The following is a 15,227-nucleotide window of genomic DNA, read 5'->3' as shown; positions in this document are numbered from 1 at the left end:
CAGTATGTAACTCCAACCTAACTCTAATTTCATCATGAATAACAAACATAGGCTAACTACAAGTAGCATCCCCATAACCTTAACGTAAACACCAATGTCATGATTTTCATCGTCGCTTCCACGACCATCAATATCAGCCTCATCATCACCATCTTCATCATGCACACCGTCGTCAGATGGGAGGAGCGCAGACAGCCCAGTGTGTCAGAGGGCCGCATCGCGCTGCAGATGAAGCATGGCAGGCGACAGCGAGACAAAGCCAGGTGACCAAGCCGAAAATGAGAGCAAGACCCGGCAGCCTTTCCTCATTGGAGTGGCTGGTGGGACAGCCAGCGGCAAGGTTGGCACAGGATTTTATTTCTTCCTATATATTATGGGTTTATAGGTTTGAGCTTTGTGAACAGATACAGATTATTGATTTAATATGTTTAAGAACATTTAAGATGACGTGCGCATTTTTTTCCCCAAAAAACAGTTAAAGCTTATTAAGCATGTTTCTGATGGGTAAGTTCGACTGATTTTATCAGTAATCAGCCATGTAAGAACAAGATAACCTGCGCTGTCAAAAATAAGAGTTTTCCAAGTGCTTAATAAAGTAGTGTGATGACATTAGGATTCATATATCGCTTGTGTGTTTTCAGGTTGGGTTTTTTTTTATCTTTGGGACACACGGATCAGAGCAAAAGGATAAATGATCTTAGTTAATTGCATCAGCTGCGCAGGGTCAGCTGCCTTAGAAAGTGAGAAAATCACTTCCAACACACACACACACACACACACACACACATATTTCTAGTCATCAAAAGATGTCCCACTCTGTATCTGTATGTGGGAGCCAGATGAGCTTTTTCTATTATGCTGATCAGTATTGCTGTTTTTGGTGGATCTGCTGATAGCACCCTGGACTGTTCACTGATGTATCCACTGTTTCTCTTAGTGTTAGTCTCCCTTTTCACTTAATTTTTCATTGACTGGCTCATTGGTATTACAATTGTGTCTTCAGTGATATCTGCATTATCTTTGCTTTTCAAGTGTTGCAAATTACTCATGCCGATAAAGAAAGATTGAGGCATTGGATTTATATTTTATCGGCGCAGTTGCTCTGCAGAGCAAACAAGCAGATACACACCCCAGGACAACAGCAAAGTCTGTTTGTTCCTCGTAATGTGTGACAGATTTGGTTATTGAAATGTCATAAATGCAGCGCGACGAGTCAAGTTGTCCTGCCATCAGGCAGGCTGTGGGACATTTCTGACACTGTAACTGGGCGGTTGACATTTTTTTTTAAGTAGCCGTAAAAACTACGTAGTTGTATAGTCCAAGCTCATTTCCATGCAAGAAAATATGTTATTATTGTTTATTTAGAATTGTACTTTTTTTCTATTTTCTGTGTGGCAGCATAAAATGATTATATGGAAATACCAATATGGACTCCATTAGACATAATATTTTAGGTTATGTATTAGTTAATAATAAGTATTAGCACCATCAATTCAAACACTAGGTTAATATAATATTTGCAATATTCCATTTGGAAAACTAGTCTTTCTATTGTTAGGTCACACCAGATGATTTTTCATCCCACCACATGATAAAAGGATTAAGCATTTCCTTATAAAAACAATGTCCCCAATTTTTCTGACCAAATATATTCGGCCAGAGCTTGCTTTAACATTATGCATTGACATCACTGCTTTCTCTTTCCCTCATCTTATTATATTACTTAAACTGTAATTGTATTAATGTATTTATATTTTGCTTGGATATATTATTATATTAGTAAGGTCACACCATGTGACAAATCTGGATCAAAATTCTCTATAGAGATCTTAATGCACCAGCTTGAACTCTAATATACTTTAAATGCTTTCAGACAAAATAAACAGATATATTTTAACAAATATATATTATTATTAGCATGTGACACCATGAACAGTTAGAATTAAATGTCTTGTTATATACCTGAAAATGTAAACTGGGATGATAGTTCAATGTATATTGTGCATTCATTCATTAATTAGCCTCTGTCTTGATATTAGTGGGTAGATTTTATAGATGATGAACTGCAGACAGTTGTTTGTGGGTTTGACTTCCTGGCATGATGCCCTGTTTCTCCCACTGAAGTAACTGCTCACAGAACCACCTGTTCTCCCACGTTATCTGAATGAGGCGTAAACTGCAAGCTCTTGTTTTGTGTGCATGTCTCTGTCTGAGCGTATCTGTCTGCCAGGTTCAGATAAGATGTCAAAAATCCAAATGTGCTTTTAAATGCACATTGTTTTGTAATAAATCAAGCTACATTTCAAGGCTACAAACATATGAGTAAAGTGTAAATGAAAGTTTATATGTTGTTCAGAGAACCACTGAGAATCAGAATCAGTTTTATTGCCAGTTATGTTAGACATATATTTGACTCATGTTCCAAAAAGTGGAAAAATGTGGTAGATCAGAGGGCCAGTATTTTATTATAAAACTTGTTTTGTTTTTCTTGTGTGACTAGTCGTCTGTCTGCAGCAAGATCATGGAGCTGCTGGGGCAGAACGAGATTGACCATCACCAGAGGCAAGTGGCCATCCTCAGCCAGGACAGCTTCTACAGGGTCCTCACCCCAGAGCAGAAGGCCAAAGCTCTCAGGGGCCAGTTCAACTTTGACCATCCAGGTATGTCACAAATGTGCCTCTGTGCTTTCAACTATCATCTGAGAGCAGGATGGAAGGATGGAAGTTTGTCTCCTTCTGTGTAAACACTGCAGCATTGTTTATTCTCTATACAAATCCAGCAGTTAATCTGAGCATGATTCATGCTCTTGGTGTGAGTATTTCTATGGCCACCCTGGTGATATTTCATGCTGCTAAAGAAATGATTTTAATAGCTACTTTTTCCTTCTGCATAGATGCGTTTGACAACGACCTCATAGTCACGACCCTGTGGGACATCAAGGAGGGAAAAACAGTACACATCCCTGTTTATGACTTTGTTTCCCATTCCAGGTGAATGAGTCTTATCAAGTCCATACAGTGACAACATTAACGGAGTGTATTATGCATACTTCATTCCACTGTAAAAAATGTTATGTAATGCTTTAAAAGTAGACACAATAGCCATTCTGGTGGAATAAATAAACTAAATAGACTAAATTATTGAAAAACACAGGTATGGTCCTTTTTTAACTCATGTTTTTCTATTTCTTTCCCCTCTCTATGAAATAGAACAATTTAGTAGTTAACATTGTTCATTGTAACATTAAAGCGGGACTGTAATTTGCAAAATAAGACATTCTTCCTCTCAATTCATTAGCAATAAAACAATTCTCGGTTCAATACACTAAAGCATTTTAATGCTACACTCTCACTTGGTCTGTACCAGTAACTTAAGGTGGCACCTTAAAGCATGCTTTAAGTGACTTTATACTTAATGTCTTTTGTATGGCAGGAAGGAAGAGACAGTGGTAGTGTACCCTGCTGATGTGGTGCTGTTTGAGGGTATCCTGATGTTCTATTCTCAGGAAATCCGAGACCTTTTCCAAATGAAACTCTTTGTGGACACTGATGCAGACACACGGCTATCTCGAAGGGGTGAGACATACAAGCATGACCAAACTATTACCTTTCATTTTAAAATACGAAAAGCATCTGTAATAGTTCACTGAAATAGTTGTTAAACGGAGTAGTCTGACATTTTTAATGGTACACGTATTCACTCCTGTGCCTCTACACTAAATATGAAGCCACCATAAGCTGCCAGTGAGTTTAGCTTAGCATAAAGACAAGAAATAAAGGAAACATATTGGCCCAATGGTAACAAAGTTTGTCTACTGTTCCCTTCAAACCTCTGGAGAGAGCCAGGTGAAATCTTCTGTGTAGTTAACTTAAACAGCAACTGGCTGAAGCTTCACATTTACCTCCAAAATTAGATACAAGTAGAATTTTCCCCATTTCCCCACCAACGTCACACTATCTCTTTTTAAAAATCAGTTTTCTATCATTTTCAGTGCTCCGTGACATAAGTGAACGTGGACGGGACTTGGAAAGTGTTCTTGCACAATACATCACCTTCGTCAAGCCTGCGTTTGAGGAGTTCTGTCTACCGGTGAGTGCATGTTCTACAAATAACCACTCATCTCAAGTGTGCATGGTTGTGTCCGTGAACTTGGGCTCATGGTTAAATCTTCTTTCCTTTTCCTTGACACTATTTAGACGAAGAAATATGCTGATGTTATAATACCGAGAGGAGTTGATAACATTGGTGAGTGTGATTTTTTTTTTTTTTTTTTACCTGGGAGAGTCTTCAAGTAAGTGATGTTTTTGAAACCAAATGTTTGAGAGTCTAGTCTCAACAGTGATATCACGAAGGACACAGCTGTGTTTGTTGTTGACCTTCAAGCTGGGAACTGTGCGAAGCAAACGCCTCTGCTGTTGGGAGAAAAAAACAACTTTGTTGATTTGAGAAAAGAACTTAGAAGCATCTAAAACAAACTGCAAAAGGCAGCCACTTGTATTACCAGTATCCTCACATTATGGAGCTAAGCATCAGATTTTCTGAAAAATATCTTCTGGGTCATGAGCTCAGCTAATCCAGTTTACGCATTCTCTTTGTTTCTCTACAGTTGCTATAAATCTCATAGTTCAGCACATCCAGGATATTCTAAATGGTGGTTTAACCAAACGGCTGAACGGGTGTTTCAATGGTTACGGGACAACAAAGAAGCAGCCAAACATGGAGTCCAGCAGTCGGCCCCACTGAGCACATCGCTGCCCTGAAGAGAGGATAGAAGATCCACCTGCACGTGCCAAATGAGCTCTACGGCGTGGCTGACAAGGCAGGAGTAATTGCCAGGGAATTAAAAGACCTCTTTTTGATATGATCATACTTGGGCTGATAAAGTTGATAAGAAAAAGGGAGGCCATCCCTTTTGCAGAGCTGGTTTAAAGCTGTTGCATTCAGTTATATTTTTTCTGTTTGGCTTATGTGGCATGTTGAGATAGAAGGTGGACAAATACGAAGGGACTTATAATTTTAAATTGCTGCTTGACTTTATCACAGCACTGAAACAGAAGTAAAACATATGCAATGATGATGACTTGACAGCCTTTAAAGCATACAATAAATGCAGCGTAGCAACATCCTGTGTAATGGAAGGGCCTTACCCCATCTCACTGTGTGACCTGACAGAGTCCCTTTATCAATGCAACTTGCCTTATTTTTCAAGCTATATGTAAAGCATATTTTGACTTATGCAAATTGATTTGGGACTAATGTATTAATGAGGTGGGATTTATGATATTTGTGTCATGTGACCACCTCAAGCTGTACTTGCCTTGTCTTGTTCAAATCAAATGGACTTTGGCAAATTAAATGGCAAATAAAACAACCGATTCCCACCTCAAATCATCTGATGTATGACATCATCAACCAAAGACAATTTTCTGTACTGTCATGGACTAATTGTATAATAATTAATTTTTATCTCAGTGTGGTATTGACATTAATGTTGCCCATTTAATAAGTTATTGGCAACATAAAGAACATTTCATTATGTTGTTACCAACTTACAAAATAGTTTCATTGATTCTGTCAAACTTAAATCCCAAGGAACACATTTTAATTAAAAGTATTCAGCTGCAGAACATATTTAAATTTAAATATTAACTAAATCATTAAGTGTGAAAATCCAAATGTTAAGAAGGCTCAGAGATCACCTCATAGGGGAGGCTTGGGTGATTGACCTTTATCCTTTTTTTGGTGTTGCTGTGCATGTGATGACATAGGTCCACAGATGTATCCCAGATCCAGCAAATACTGCATCCTTATTCTCAGCAAGTTTCAGTGTGTAGTGTGTGCACACCAGAAAAGTGAGAATAAAGTCTCACTAAAATGGCCAGTATGGATACTAACAACCTTGAGTTTTGAATTTGCTGTTCAGTTTCCTCTCACTCAAACACACAAGGGAAAAAGAAGGAGTTGCTCATAGCTGGAAGAAATTGGAACTGTGATAATGGTGAAACATTTGAACTCCAAGAACATCTCACAAAACAAACTTAAGGTCAACTGGCAGTGGCACTTTAAAATTGCTTTTTGGTTTAATAGTACAGGTATTTTATCATTTCCTGATAGTCTAAGACAGTGCTGACTGACTTGACTGCACTAATTGCAAAAACATACTATAACAATTAGCATACTGCATAATGTGATGGAATTGGGACTCAGCGTATTCAGTGTCTATGGTAGCAATCTTAACACTTGATCCATATGAAAAAAAATGTATTATTCTCCTTATCCACTTCACATTCTATTATGTACATTTTAAATCACTAATTAATCATTAGGTACAAACACATGCTGAAAACATTACTTAGTATAAAAAGTGTTTTTTAAGAACTTATCGTCCCGTGTGTTCATTTTATTCCCATCCAGTCAGAGCACAAATCCACCCCAAGAGTATGAGAGGTCTTGTGACAAAGAGCAGGAACAGTCTCTGTCCTAATCCAAACAGCTGCCTGGCATCATTAATGTGTGTATGCAGAGAAGGCACTACGTTTATACCCAGCCATTTGGGAGTACCTCCTTACTGGGACTCTATGACTGAGGAGCTCTGACCAAAGAGGCCAAGATACAGTTCACTGCGTGCCTCGTCGCTCATTGAGCTGTGGTCAACAGGTGCCATAAAATTAACCAGCTTACTGTGGATGTGGAATCGGACTTTACGTCCCTTGCTGGCTTTGGTATCTACCTTCTTCTTGATTTTGCTGCGCAATTTCTGGATGGCCAGCCACTGCCTACCCATAGCCACCTGGTCATTGGAATCTGCTGCACTTGTCTTGCGCTCAATCAACTCTCTTAGTAGCTGGTGGTAGAAATCATCATCATCAAATATGTCCTCATCCAGATCTTTGAGATGTGTGTTTGCTTTCAGCAGTTGCTCTGCACCTGCCCCCTCATTGCTGGTGGTTTCATAGGTGAGAGAAGAGGCCTCTGTTTTCCCCAGGACACTGTATTCTGAGCGTCGGGTCTGGGTGCGTCGCACTAGCCTCTCTTTGTCCATCAGCACCTGCTCCACCTGTGTCAGTATATTCCTATCAAATGCTCCAAAACCCTTACTGCTCTTGCCCATGGTCAGCCTGGTTTTGTCATGCCACTTCTGCAGTGTGGCATTACAGTGAGGCTGGAAAGCTGCAAATCGTTTTGCCATGAAGTTAGGATAGTCTGCCATCTCCAGTTTTCGTTTAGGCACTGACCCCTCTTTGTCCTCATCACTGCCGATCTCCTCGTCCGCCTTTGCCAGAGCGATGTCCCTTGTGTCTGTGTTCTGGTGCAGCAGCTGATCGTGTAGCTCCAGCATGGTCCTCTGAAGAGCTTTCAAGGCTTTGTGGGTGTTTTTCAGTGCCCCCGCAAACTCTGTCCCCCCACTCCTCTTGAACGCTGGGAATGTCTCAGGCTGTGGAAGCTGGTTGGCAGTCGCCAGAGCTTTTTGGAGCTTAATTCGGCCCTCAAGGAGCTGGTCCCACAGAGCCAGCTGGTTCTTCACAGCCTTTCCTTTCTCAACCTCTTCATCTACTTTTGCTTGAGAAAATGTGCGGACAGCTCCCTCCACCTCATCTTCCATCTCATCGTCATCACTGCTTTCTTCTGTAACGTCGCCTTCAGACTCCTCGCTACTAACGTCGTCGTCGTCGTCGTCATCATCATCATCATCATCATCATCACCTTCACTCACTCCCAGGTCATCCATGCCTTCTGTCAGCTTATGGAAGTCCACGACCTGAGGGAAGGCGATGTCAGCAGTCTTAGATGCAAAGTTAGGATCTAGGTGTGCATCGCTGCTCACCAACTCTTCCTCATCATCTTCTAAATCATCTTCATTATCATCATCGGCAGCCTCTGCATCCCCCATGGAATCATTTTCCTCATCTTCTATGCTGCCCTCCTCGTCTTCTTCCTCTGCGTCCTCACCAGACCCCTGCATATCCATCAGCAGCTGTTTGCGAGAGATTGCCTTCCCCACGTACCGTCTATCTGTGTCCGTGAGCACGGATGAGTTGTGCTTCCGCAGGGCACTAAGCTCGACCCCATCTTCATCGTCGTCTTCATGGAACCTTTCGATGACTCTAGCTTTGGTCGCCTCGTCATCGTCATCTTCTGGATCTGCAAATTTGGGCAAAGGGTTCAACAAATCCTCGAGATCTTGAGAAAACGAGCCCGCCATGGCAAAAACTGTATAACAACCACACGTGTGTTGTCGACAGCGCGAACAGGGTTGACGTTACAAAGCTGCGACGGCATAAACTTAGGGTATTAAGACGCAGGGTAACGTTTTTCAGGCAAAAACCTTTTCGTGCACAAACCTCATGGATAGACACAAACCTCAGAATGAATTATTATATTACTTAAAGAAACAAGTTCGAAATATGAAAGTAGTAAGAATTAACTGGAAAATTCAGAAAAAAAGCAACGAGTACGTAAAGGAATTTATTCACAAAATGATTGATATTGTAGGGTCCAGCAGATCCCCGTGACCCTAGTTAGGAATAAGCGGGTATTGATAATGGATGGATGATTAATAATGTAATAGAAACACTGAACAAGTAATTAAGTCTATGGGACAAGACATTTCGCATAGAGTAATAGGGCAATTTGAGTCAAACATTAACTGACTACAATAAAAATAAGCTAGAATAAATACATACATACGCAATAATAAGGAGAAATGTCGGGTCTAAAATGATGTTTTTGCATTAGAGAAATAATGGCTAAATGATGCAGAACCCTCCTGACAGACAAACATCAGGGTGGAAAGTCTCTAATGCCTGTTTGGCCCAATGCGCATGCGTACATGAGTGCTAAGCCTTCGAACTGCTCTTGCTAGCGGAGTTTAGTTTAGCAGTCGTGACCAGAAAGCGTAGTTTCTGGAGAGTAAAGATGTCCACAAGTGACTTTTATTTGAGATACTATGTTGGACACAAGGGGAAGTTTGGACACGAGTTCCTGGAATTTGAATTCCGACCTGACGGTAAGTTCAGCAAGTGATGTTACAGATGGGTTAGCTGCATTTAGGCTACATAGCCTTTGGCAACGTTAGGCCGCAGCGAGCTCCAAACGAGGTGCTAGCGCCAAACACACTCTGTGGTTTTCTCTGAGTGCTAAATGTTATTAGTTAATTTTTAATTTGGAATAATATCTTAAATACATGTTTGATAAAGGCGGGGGTGTTTTAAGTAGCACCCTGTTCTCAGAGAAGCGCTCTTTGGCCCACCGAGATGCTAACGTAGTGGACTGATAATGCTGTTTAAACGTGATGCATTGTTTCAGTAAGTTACTCTCCCTTAAGACAAATATTTTCTTACAGGTAAACTGAGGTACGCCAACAACAGCAACTACAAGAATGACGTCATGATCAGGAAAGAGGTAATTGATGAAGAATAAATGGAAGTCAATGCAATTTATTTATTAGTGGTTTTGGTCATGTTTTAGCTTGTCACTGTAAAATGGCACCGATGAGCCCAATATCTTTGGCACAATTCTCGGATTCGGATTTTAGTTTTGACTAGTAACGTTTATGCTGTCATGCAGTATTATACCTGAGTGGGGGTAGCTGTGGTTAATCGTAAGAGCCATTTATAATGTTTAGGTACGTAGAATGGTTCATTACGGTTTAGTTAGTGTAAAGTAATTTCACGTTTATGTCAAGAGATCATTGTTTAGTATCTAGTCTCACTTCATGTGTCTTGTAAATATATGGCAGAGCTCAAATGGTATGTCTAACGTGGTTAATGTGTCTTCTGTCAACAAAGGCATATGTTCACAAAAGTGTGATGGAGGAGCTGAAGAGAATCATTGATGACAGTGAGATCACCAAAGAAGATGATGCACTGTGGCCACCACCTGACAGAGTTGGCAGACAGGTTGGCAACTCCATTGGTTGTCAGTGATATTTTGCATGGTTACCCACTTTCTCTGTGGCTCTGTAACTTTCTATTGTTCATTCGGTTTCTTTTACACAGGGCCTGTTTGATTGTTCTAATTATGTCTCTGGAATGTTTTCATAGGTCCTGTTTTGTTAGCTGGGACCACATGTTTTGTGTTTTTGATGTAGATCACCCCATCTTTTAATATTTTATCAACCTACTTATATTATTTCCATTGTTTATCAGAGATTACCACGTCAATGCCGGGACATTGTAAATCAGTTTTCCACTGACAAACACAATATTTGAAGCCTTAAGAATAACTTGCTTGTCTTTTGTCCTAATTTTCACAGGAACTGGAGATCGTCATTGGAGATGAGCACATTTCATTCACAACTTCCAAAATTGGCTCCTTGATTGATGTCAACCAGTCAAAGTGAGTACTACAGGAATTAGGGGAATACACAGCCTGTATTTGTCTCTGACAAAAGGGCACAACTGTTTTTAAAAAAAAAAAAAAAAAAAATGCTGTTTGTTTCAGGGATCCTGAAGGTCTGCGTGTATTCTACTACCTGGTCCAAGATCTGAAATGTCTTGTCTTCAGTCTCATCGGATTACACTTCAAGATCAAGCCCATCTAAGATGTGGATTTTTCTCATTTTAATTGCTTTAGCCAGTGATTCTGTTGAACTACCCCATTTGTACATTTGCTTTTGGACGAAGTGTTTTTTTATTTTAAATAAAGGGTGATAAACATTAATCCTTTGCTTAAGCTGTTTTACTGTTCACTACAATGCTTGTATCAATACTAAGGCTTGAATTTTCACTTTAGTGTGTAACATAGTTCTTAGTAAAATAGTTTAAAATAGCATCATGAGTTGTGAAGAACATGCAATTAAATTCTTATTTGAAAATATTCAAAAACATTAAGGCTGTAAATGACAAAAACTATTAATTTAGGCTGATTAAAGTGGCTATCATTTATTTTCTGAAAACATCAGACCCATTCACTCTAGTTCTGAAGCATATAGTGGATAATAATACATTGCTTGTCTCACTTTCTGCATCTTTTTGTGGATACATACTGTAAAAACTACTTTTTTTTTTTTTTTTTTTTGTCTTTGCTGGTAAAAAGACCTGTTTTCTTAGCTAAGTGGCTTTCCCTCTACGACAGTGAAAATGTCCTCTAAAGACATTTGTACACACTCGAGGAATTCATGAACGTTGCAGGCTGGGTAGCTGGACACGTTGCAGCCGATCCATTCATCGTGGACACCATAGCCAACACCATACCCATCAGGCACTACGGGCGCAAAGCCACCAAGGTTCACAGCTGGACTGGTGAGAGTGCTAGTGGAGAGGATGTTGTGGTTGATGGCAGCATAAGTGGGGTCAGTGTATAGACTGTGCAGAGCCTGGCCCTTTGAGTTGGCTAGGTATCGTAGGGCAAACAGGTGACGGTCAAAACCTTGGCCTGGGGAAAAATTAAAGTTGTCAGTCCAGCAGGTCAAAAAATCAAAATTAGGGATGTTTTTTCTTTTTTGTCAACTTCTTGATTAGTGATGAATCATCATGTATTAGAGAAATATTACAAAAAACTGATGAGCCAGTCTAACCCATTCTGCAGAGATGGTTAGAATTTGTGTACAATGTGAAGTCCCCTTGGGTGAAAAGATATAGAATTCTGATATAAGATGTACATTTACTTTAAAACAGAGGTTTATTTTGTCTCAAATCATTTTTTGTCTTATTTAATAGACTGGAACTGTCCCCAAAGTTAAACCTAGGCTGGTCTTTCCTGTTAATAAATGATCAAAGCATCTTGACCTGAATATAAAATACCACTAGGAATGGAGGAATGTGCTGCAAGTATAAAATTACTTTACTGTAACTTCAAAAACAGGTCACAGTTCTCAATCTGTGGGACAGCACAAGTATTTCATATGATCTGAATTGTTATCAATAAAATACATGTAAAAAGGTATTATACACACCCATAGCTGCCTCCCTGGTGAGCTGCCCATGATATTTGGAACATTCATTGAGCATGGCCTGTAGCTGCTCCACACTGTGCTGTCCTGGCTGGCAGACAAAGGCATATGAACATTTTTTGGTGTGTGTGGTAGCTGGTCGGATGGTCTCTGTGCGGCCATGCTTGAACGCCGCCGTGCTGCATGACTCATACGTGGCTACTGTCTGTCCATATTGCCTCAGGAAGCCCATCTGAAAAGCCAGCTGGGCTATAGCATCTGGACTCAATTTGCTCCTCTTTAATTGTTCCTTACCACCCCTTTTGAACTCCAGGGCATCAATGGTGAGTTTTGACACAGCTGAATCAAAGTTCTCCTTTGCTTTTTTGATGCCATTCTCCAGTTCTCTGTCTAGGTTGAACTGCAGCTTACGCACAGCAGAGGCAGAATCCACAGCAGCAGCAGCTGAGCCTGGGTTGACTAGTGGCTGTTCCGTCGTGTCTTTGAAGATCTCATTCTGAAAGCGGAGCACAGCTACACCGTCGCCCCAGGAGTGCTCGAAATTGATGGCTGCCTGTCCATCTTTGGTGAGAATGACGCTGAAGGACTTGTCATACCACCGGTTGCAGCCATCACCATGCAGCATGTTGTGTGAGATGTGGATATGATCCCGCATGCTCTCATCATCAAGACAAAGACAGAAAAGGGCGCTGTCAACAATCTGCAAATGCTCTGCGTTTCCAGCTGCTAACAGCTTGTCCCTCAGCCCAGCCCACACATCCCTATTCTCACTGGTCAGCACCCCAAGAGGAAAGGTGGGTGCTGGTGTGGGGTCAGACAAAATGTACTTCAAGTGGGACTGGATCTCTGCAGGCTTCACCAAGTTTCCATCCTTGTCTACGATATCAAACACATACATGTTGCCTTTCCTCATAACAAGGAGATGTCGGCCTCTCTCATCAGTGAAGAGCTCATCTCGCCCTCGCTTGGGAATCCGAGTGGAGTTGAAAAGGCGGAAGTACTGAGACATGTCCAGGGGGTAAGCATTCACCATGTAGGCTCCATACCAAGACAGAGAGGATGGGACCCAGCGGATGAACCTTTTGAAACGGTCTGTGTCACTCTTTGCTGGGTTTAAATGGAAAACCTCTGGCTCCAGTAATCCGGCTCTCAGGGTTTTCATGAAGCGAACTGCTGAACACACCATATTGGTTGCCCGTACAAGCTGGTCATTGTACTTTGCCTTAGGATCAGGATTGAAGGACATGAAGGGATTGAAGTTCAGCACCACAGAGTCACGTGCAGAGAGGTACATATCAAACCATGGCCCTGAAAAGATACCTCATTTATTAGTATTTGATGGTATTTTGCGATGCTGAATTTCATATTAATAAGCCCCAGAATGGTAAGGCCACCTGAGATGTAGCTTGTGTGCTTATTGTTTTTATCTTGAGCTACCAGTTCCTCATGCAGCTGTTTTCCCACACCACTCTGGAAATCTTCTGCAACTTTCTCTGTTGATCTGAAATGATTTTTGTGAGATTAATGATGGCCACTGTGAATCAGGTAATCAAAAGGTTTTTTTTTTTTTTTCCTGGTTAAAACATACCTGAACTGGTCATCATCCAACAGAGGCCTCTGAGCAGCTAAATATCTTCTTATAGTATCCTCCAGTTTTGGAATGGGTAGCCTAAAACAATGATTCTCTCAGTAACAGTCGAGTAAATCAGGTGTCAGTAGATTTCACTCATGTCACCGCCCCCTAGTGATCATGGAGTCCAAGTCAACTGTGCACTTTCACCTACATTCATCTAAAAGCTTATCAGATCCCATTCTTTCATTTAAAAACACCAAACTCACCACGATTTATTTTTTCCCTATTAATGATGCATTAAAGCAACATCTTAAATTAATGTAAAAAAACAACAGGCTGGCTCCTTACCTAGGTAGACTCTTTTGGTAATGCATGGACGGAACCACACTTCGGTGCAAATATTGGTCTGAATACGCTTGTTTGCTGCTGCAGTTTCGCTTGGCGATGCCCAGAGCCGCAGCCCTTACACGAACCAGACCTCCGGACCCTCTCACAGATGCGGCGCATTGTGCTGAAAGCAGACTGGCCATGGTGCTAGTACCTAGAAAACCGAATACCTGATGGGGGTTTATCGACGCACACCACACTGGAGGGTTGAAACAAAGACAAAAGAAAAACTAAAGAAACGTCCTCGTCGCTGATGTCACCATTGGGGTTAAAATAAAAAGCGGTAGCTAGCGAACGACTAGCATTAGCTGACAAATTTCCGACCTGTTTGTTTCAGAATTAGCGTCACACTTAGCTGCGTTAAGTCAGCGAAAATAGTCATATAAAACCCACTCCCGATTTGTTGCACAACCAAGTTAAACAGTACGTTAGAGTGAAAAATAACTGAGTCGATACCAGGAAGTGTATGTATAAGTTACTTCTTCTATGGTTACCAATTGTATACAGCTGGAGAGCTGGACAGGCGACCTGCAGCGGCAATGGCCCTATAATAATAAAGTTATATGCAGCACATGACCTGTCTGTCACATGCAAGCCTAAGATCACAGTCAGAGGTATCAATAATGAGTTTCCTACATTACTGCAGTATAGCCATCTTTGATGTGAATCTAACAAATGTATGTCATTACATAGACTTTAACAGCATGGATCCACAGATACAATACAAGCCAATTATTACAAATAAATTAAGACCAATGAAGGAATAAAAAATTGAAATCATAAAGCCTGAGCAATTCTCATCCAGACTGCTTTATCGGTCACAATTAGCTTTTTTTTAGCAAATATATTGATGTCTATGTCAGAATAAGTAACAAGGGATTTTAGCATAGACACGTCAAATACTCTATGTATATATTTGCAGTGGTTTCATTACATAGATTGCTCACCTGAAAGCAGTCAAATGTCCCTCCCCTTATGTCTTGGTATATATTGTCACTATTCATAATCACAATTCACCCAAACTGAGGTGGGCACTGGGGCCACTGCCCTACTTGTTTTCCGACTATCCCTATTCATTTTGTCTTCCCTAACGTCCACTCTCATCTGAGATGGTATGTTCGAGCTTGTGATTGGCTGAACACACTTTATCCAGGTAATCAGCAGTGGGTAGTGTATGGATAGTTGGAAAACAAGCAAGACAATGGCCCATGAGGAACATGGATTGCCCACCCCATTCTCTGTCAACATAAACATCATTAGGTAATGCAGGCTTAATACTAGCAGGTATAGCTAGCTGGTTTTGCACAGTGTGCTATAACAGCTAGAAATTTGTCTCGGTAACTTTATTTAATATATAATTTTAACGTTATTTGA

The 15,227-nt window shown here is 40.7% G+C and overlaps 4 protein-coding genes across 4 annotated transcripts; 2 read left to right on the top strand and 2 right to left on the bottom strand.

Annotated features, from left to right (window-relative positions):
- Nucleotides 1-235: 235 nt before the first annotated feature.
- uck2a (uridine-cytidine kinase 2a) lies at nucleotides 236-5,112 on the top strand. The gene is made up of 7 exons (XM_026305117.2): nucleotides 236-340; nucleotides 2,501-2,660; nucleotides 2,894-2,990; nucleotides 3,433-3,575; nucleotides 3,992-4,089; nucleotides 4,197-4,245; nucleotides 4,607-5,112. Exons 1-7 carry the CDS (start codon nucleotides 236-238, stop codon nucleotides 4,741-4,743), a joined length of 789 nt encoding a protein of 262 aa, XP_026160902.1. The 3' UTR covers nucleotides 4,744-5,112.
- Nucleotides 5,113-6,055: 943 nt separating this feature from the next.
- On the bottom strand, nucleotides 6,056-8,265 carry aatf (apoptosis antagonizing transcription factor). Its single transcript, XM_026305115.1, has one exon. It carries the CDS (start codon nucleotides 8,201-8,203, stop codon nucleotides 6,566-6,568), a length of 1,638 nt encoding a protein of 545 aa, XP_026160900.1. The 5' UTR covers nucleotides 8,204-8,265; the 3' UTR covers nucleotides 6,056-6,565.
- A 550-nt stretch (nucleotides 8,266-8,815) lies between these two features.
- Nucleotides 8,816-10,662, top strand: magoh (mago homolog, exon junction complex subunit). The gene is made up of 5 exons (XM_026305436.2): nucleotides 8,816-9,007; nucleotides 9,344-9,402; nucleotides 9,789-9,899; nucleotides 10,256-10,338; nucleotides 10,444-10,662. Exons 1-5 carry the CDS (start codon nucleotides 8,917-8,919, stop codon nucleotides 10,541-10,543), a joined length of 444 nt encoding a protein of 147 aa, XP_026161221.1. The 5' UTR covers nucleotides 8,816-8,916; the 3' UTR covers nucleotides 10,544-10,662.
- A 195-nt stretch (nucleotides 10,663-10,857) lies between these two features.
- On the bottom strand, nucleotides 10,858-14,397 carry cpt2 (carnitine palmitoyltransferase 2). Its single transcript, XM_026305435.1, has 6 exons — nucleotides 14,348-14,397; nucleotides 13,815-14,052; nucleotides 13,482-13,562; nucleotides 13,288-13,394; nucleotides 11,897-13,201; nucleotides 10,858-11,376 (listed from the first exon to the last, which is right to left on the bottom strand). Exons 2-6 carry the CDS (start codon nucleotides 13,994-13,996, stop codon nucleotides 11,048-11,050), a joined length of 2,004 nt encoding a protein of 667 aa, XP_026161220.1. The 5' UTR covers nucleotides 13,997-14,052; nucleotides 14,348-14,397; the 3' UTR covers nucleotides 10,858-11,047.
- Nucleotides 14,398-15,227: the final 830 nt, after the last annotated feature.

This window comes from Mastacembelus armatus, chromosome 4 (genome assembly GCF_900324485.2).
Source record: "Mastacembelus armatus chromosome 4, fMasArm1.2, whole genome shotgun sequence".
NCBI lineage: Eukaryota > Metazoa > Chordata > Actinopteri > Synbranchiformes > Mastacembelidae > Mastacembelus > Mastacembelus armatus.
Note: the sequence above shows the minus strand (reverse complement) of the source record. Positions and strands in the feature narration are given on the sequence as shown.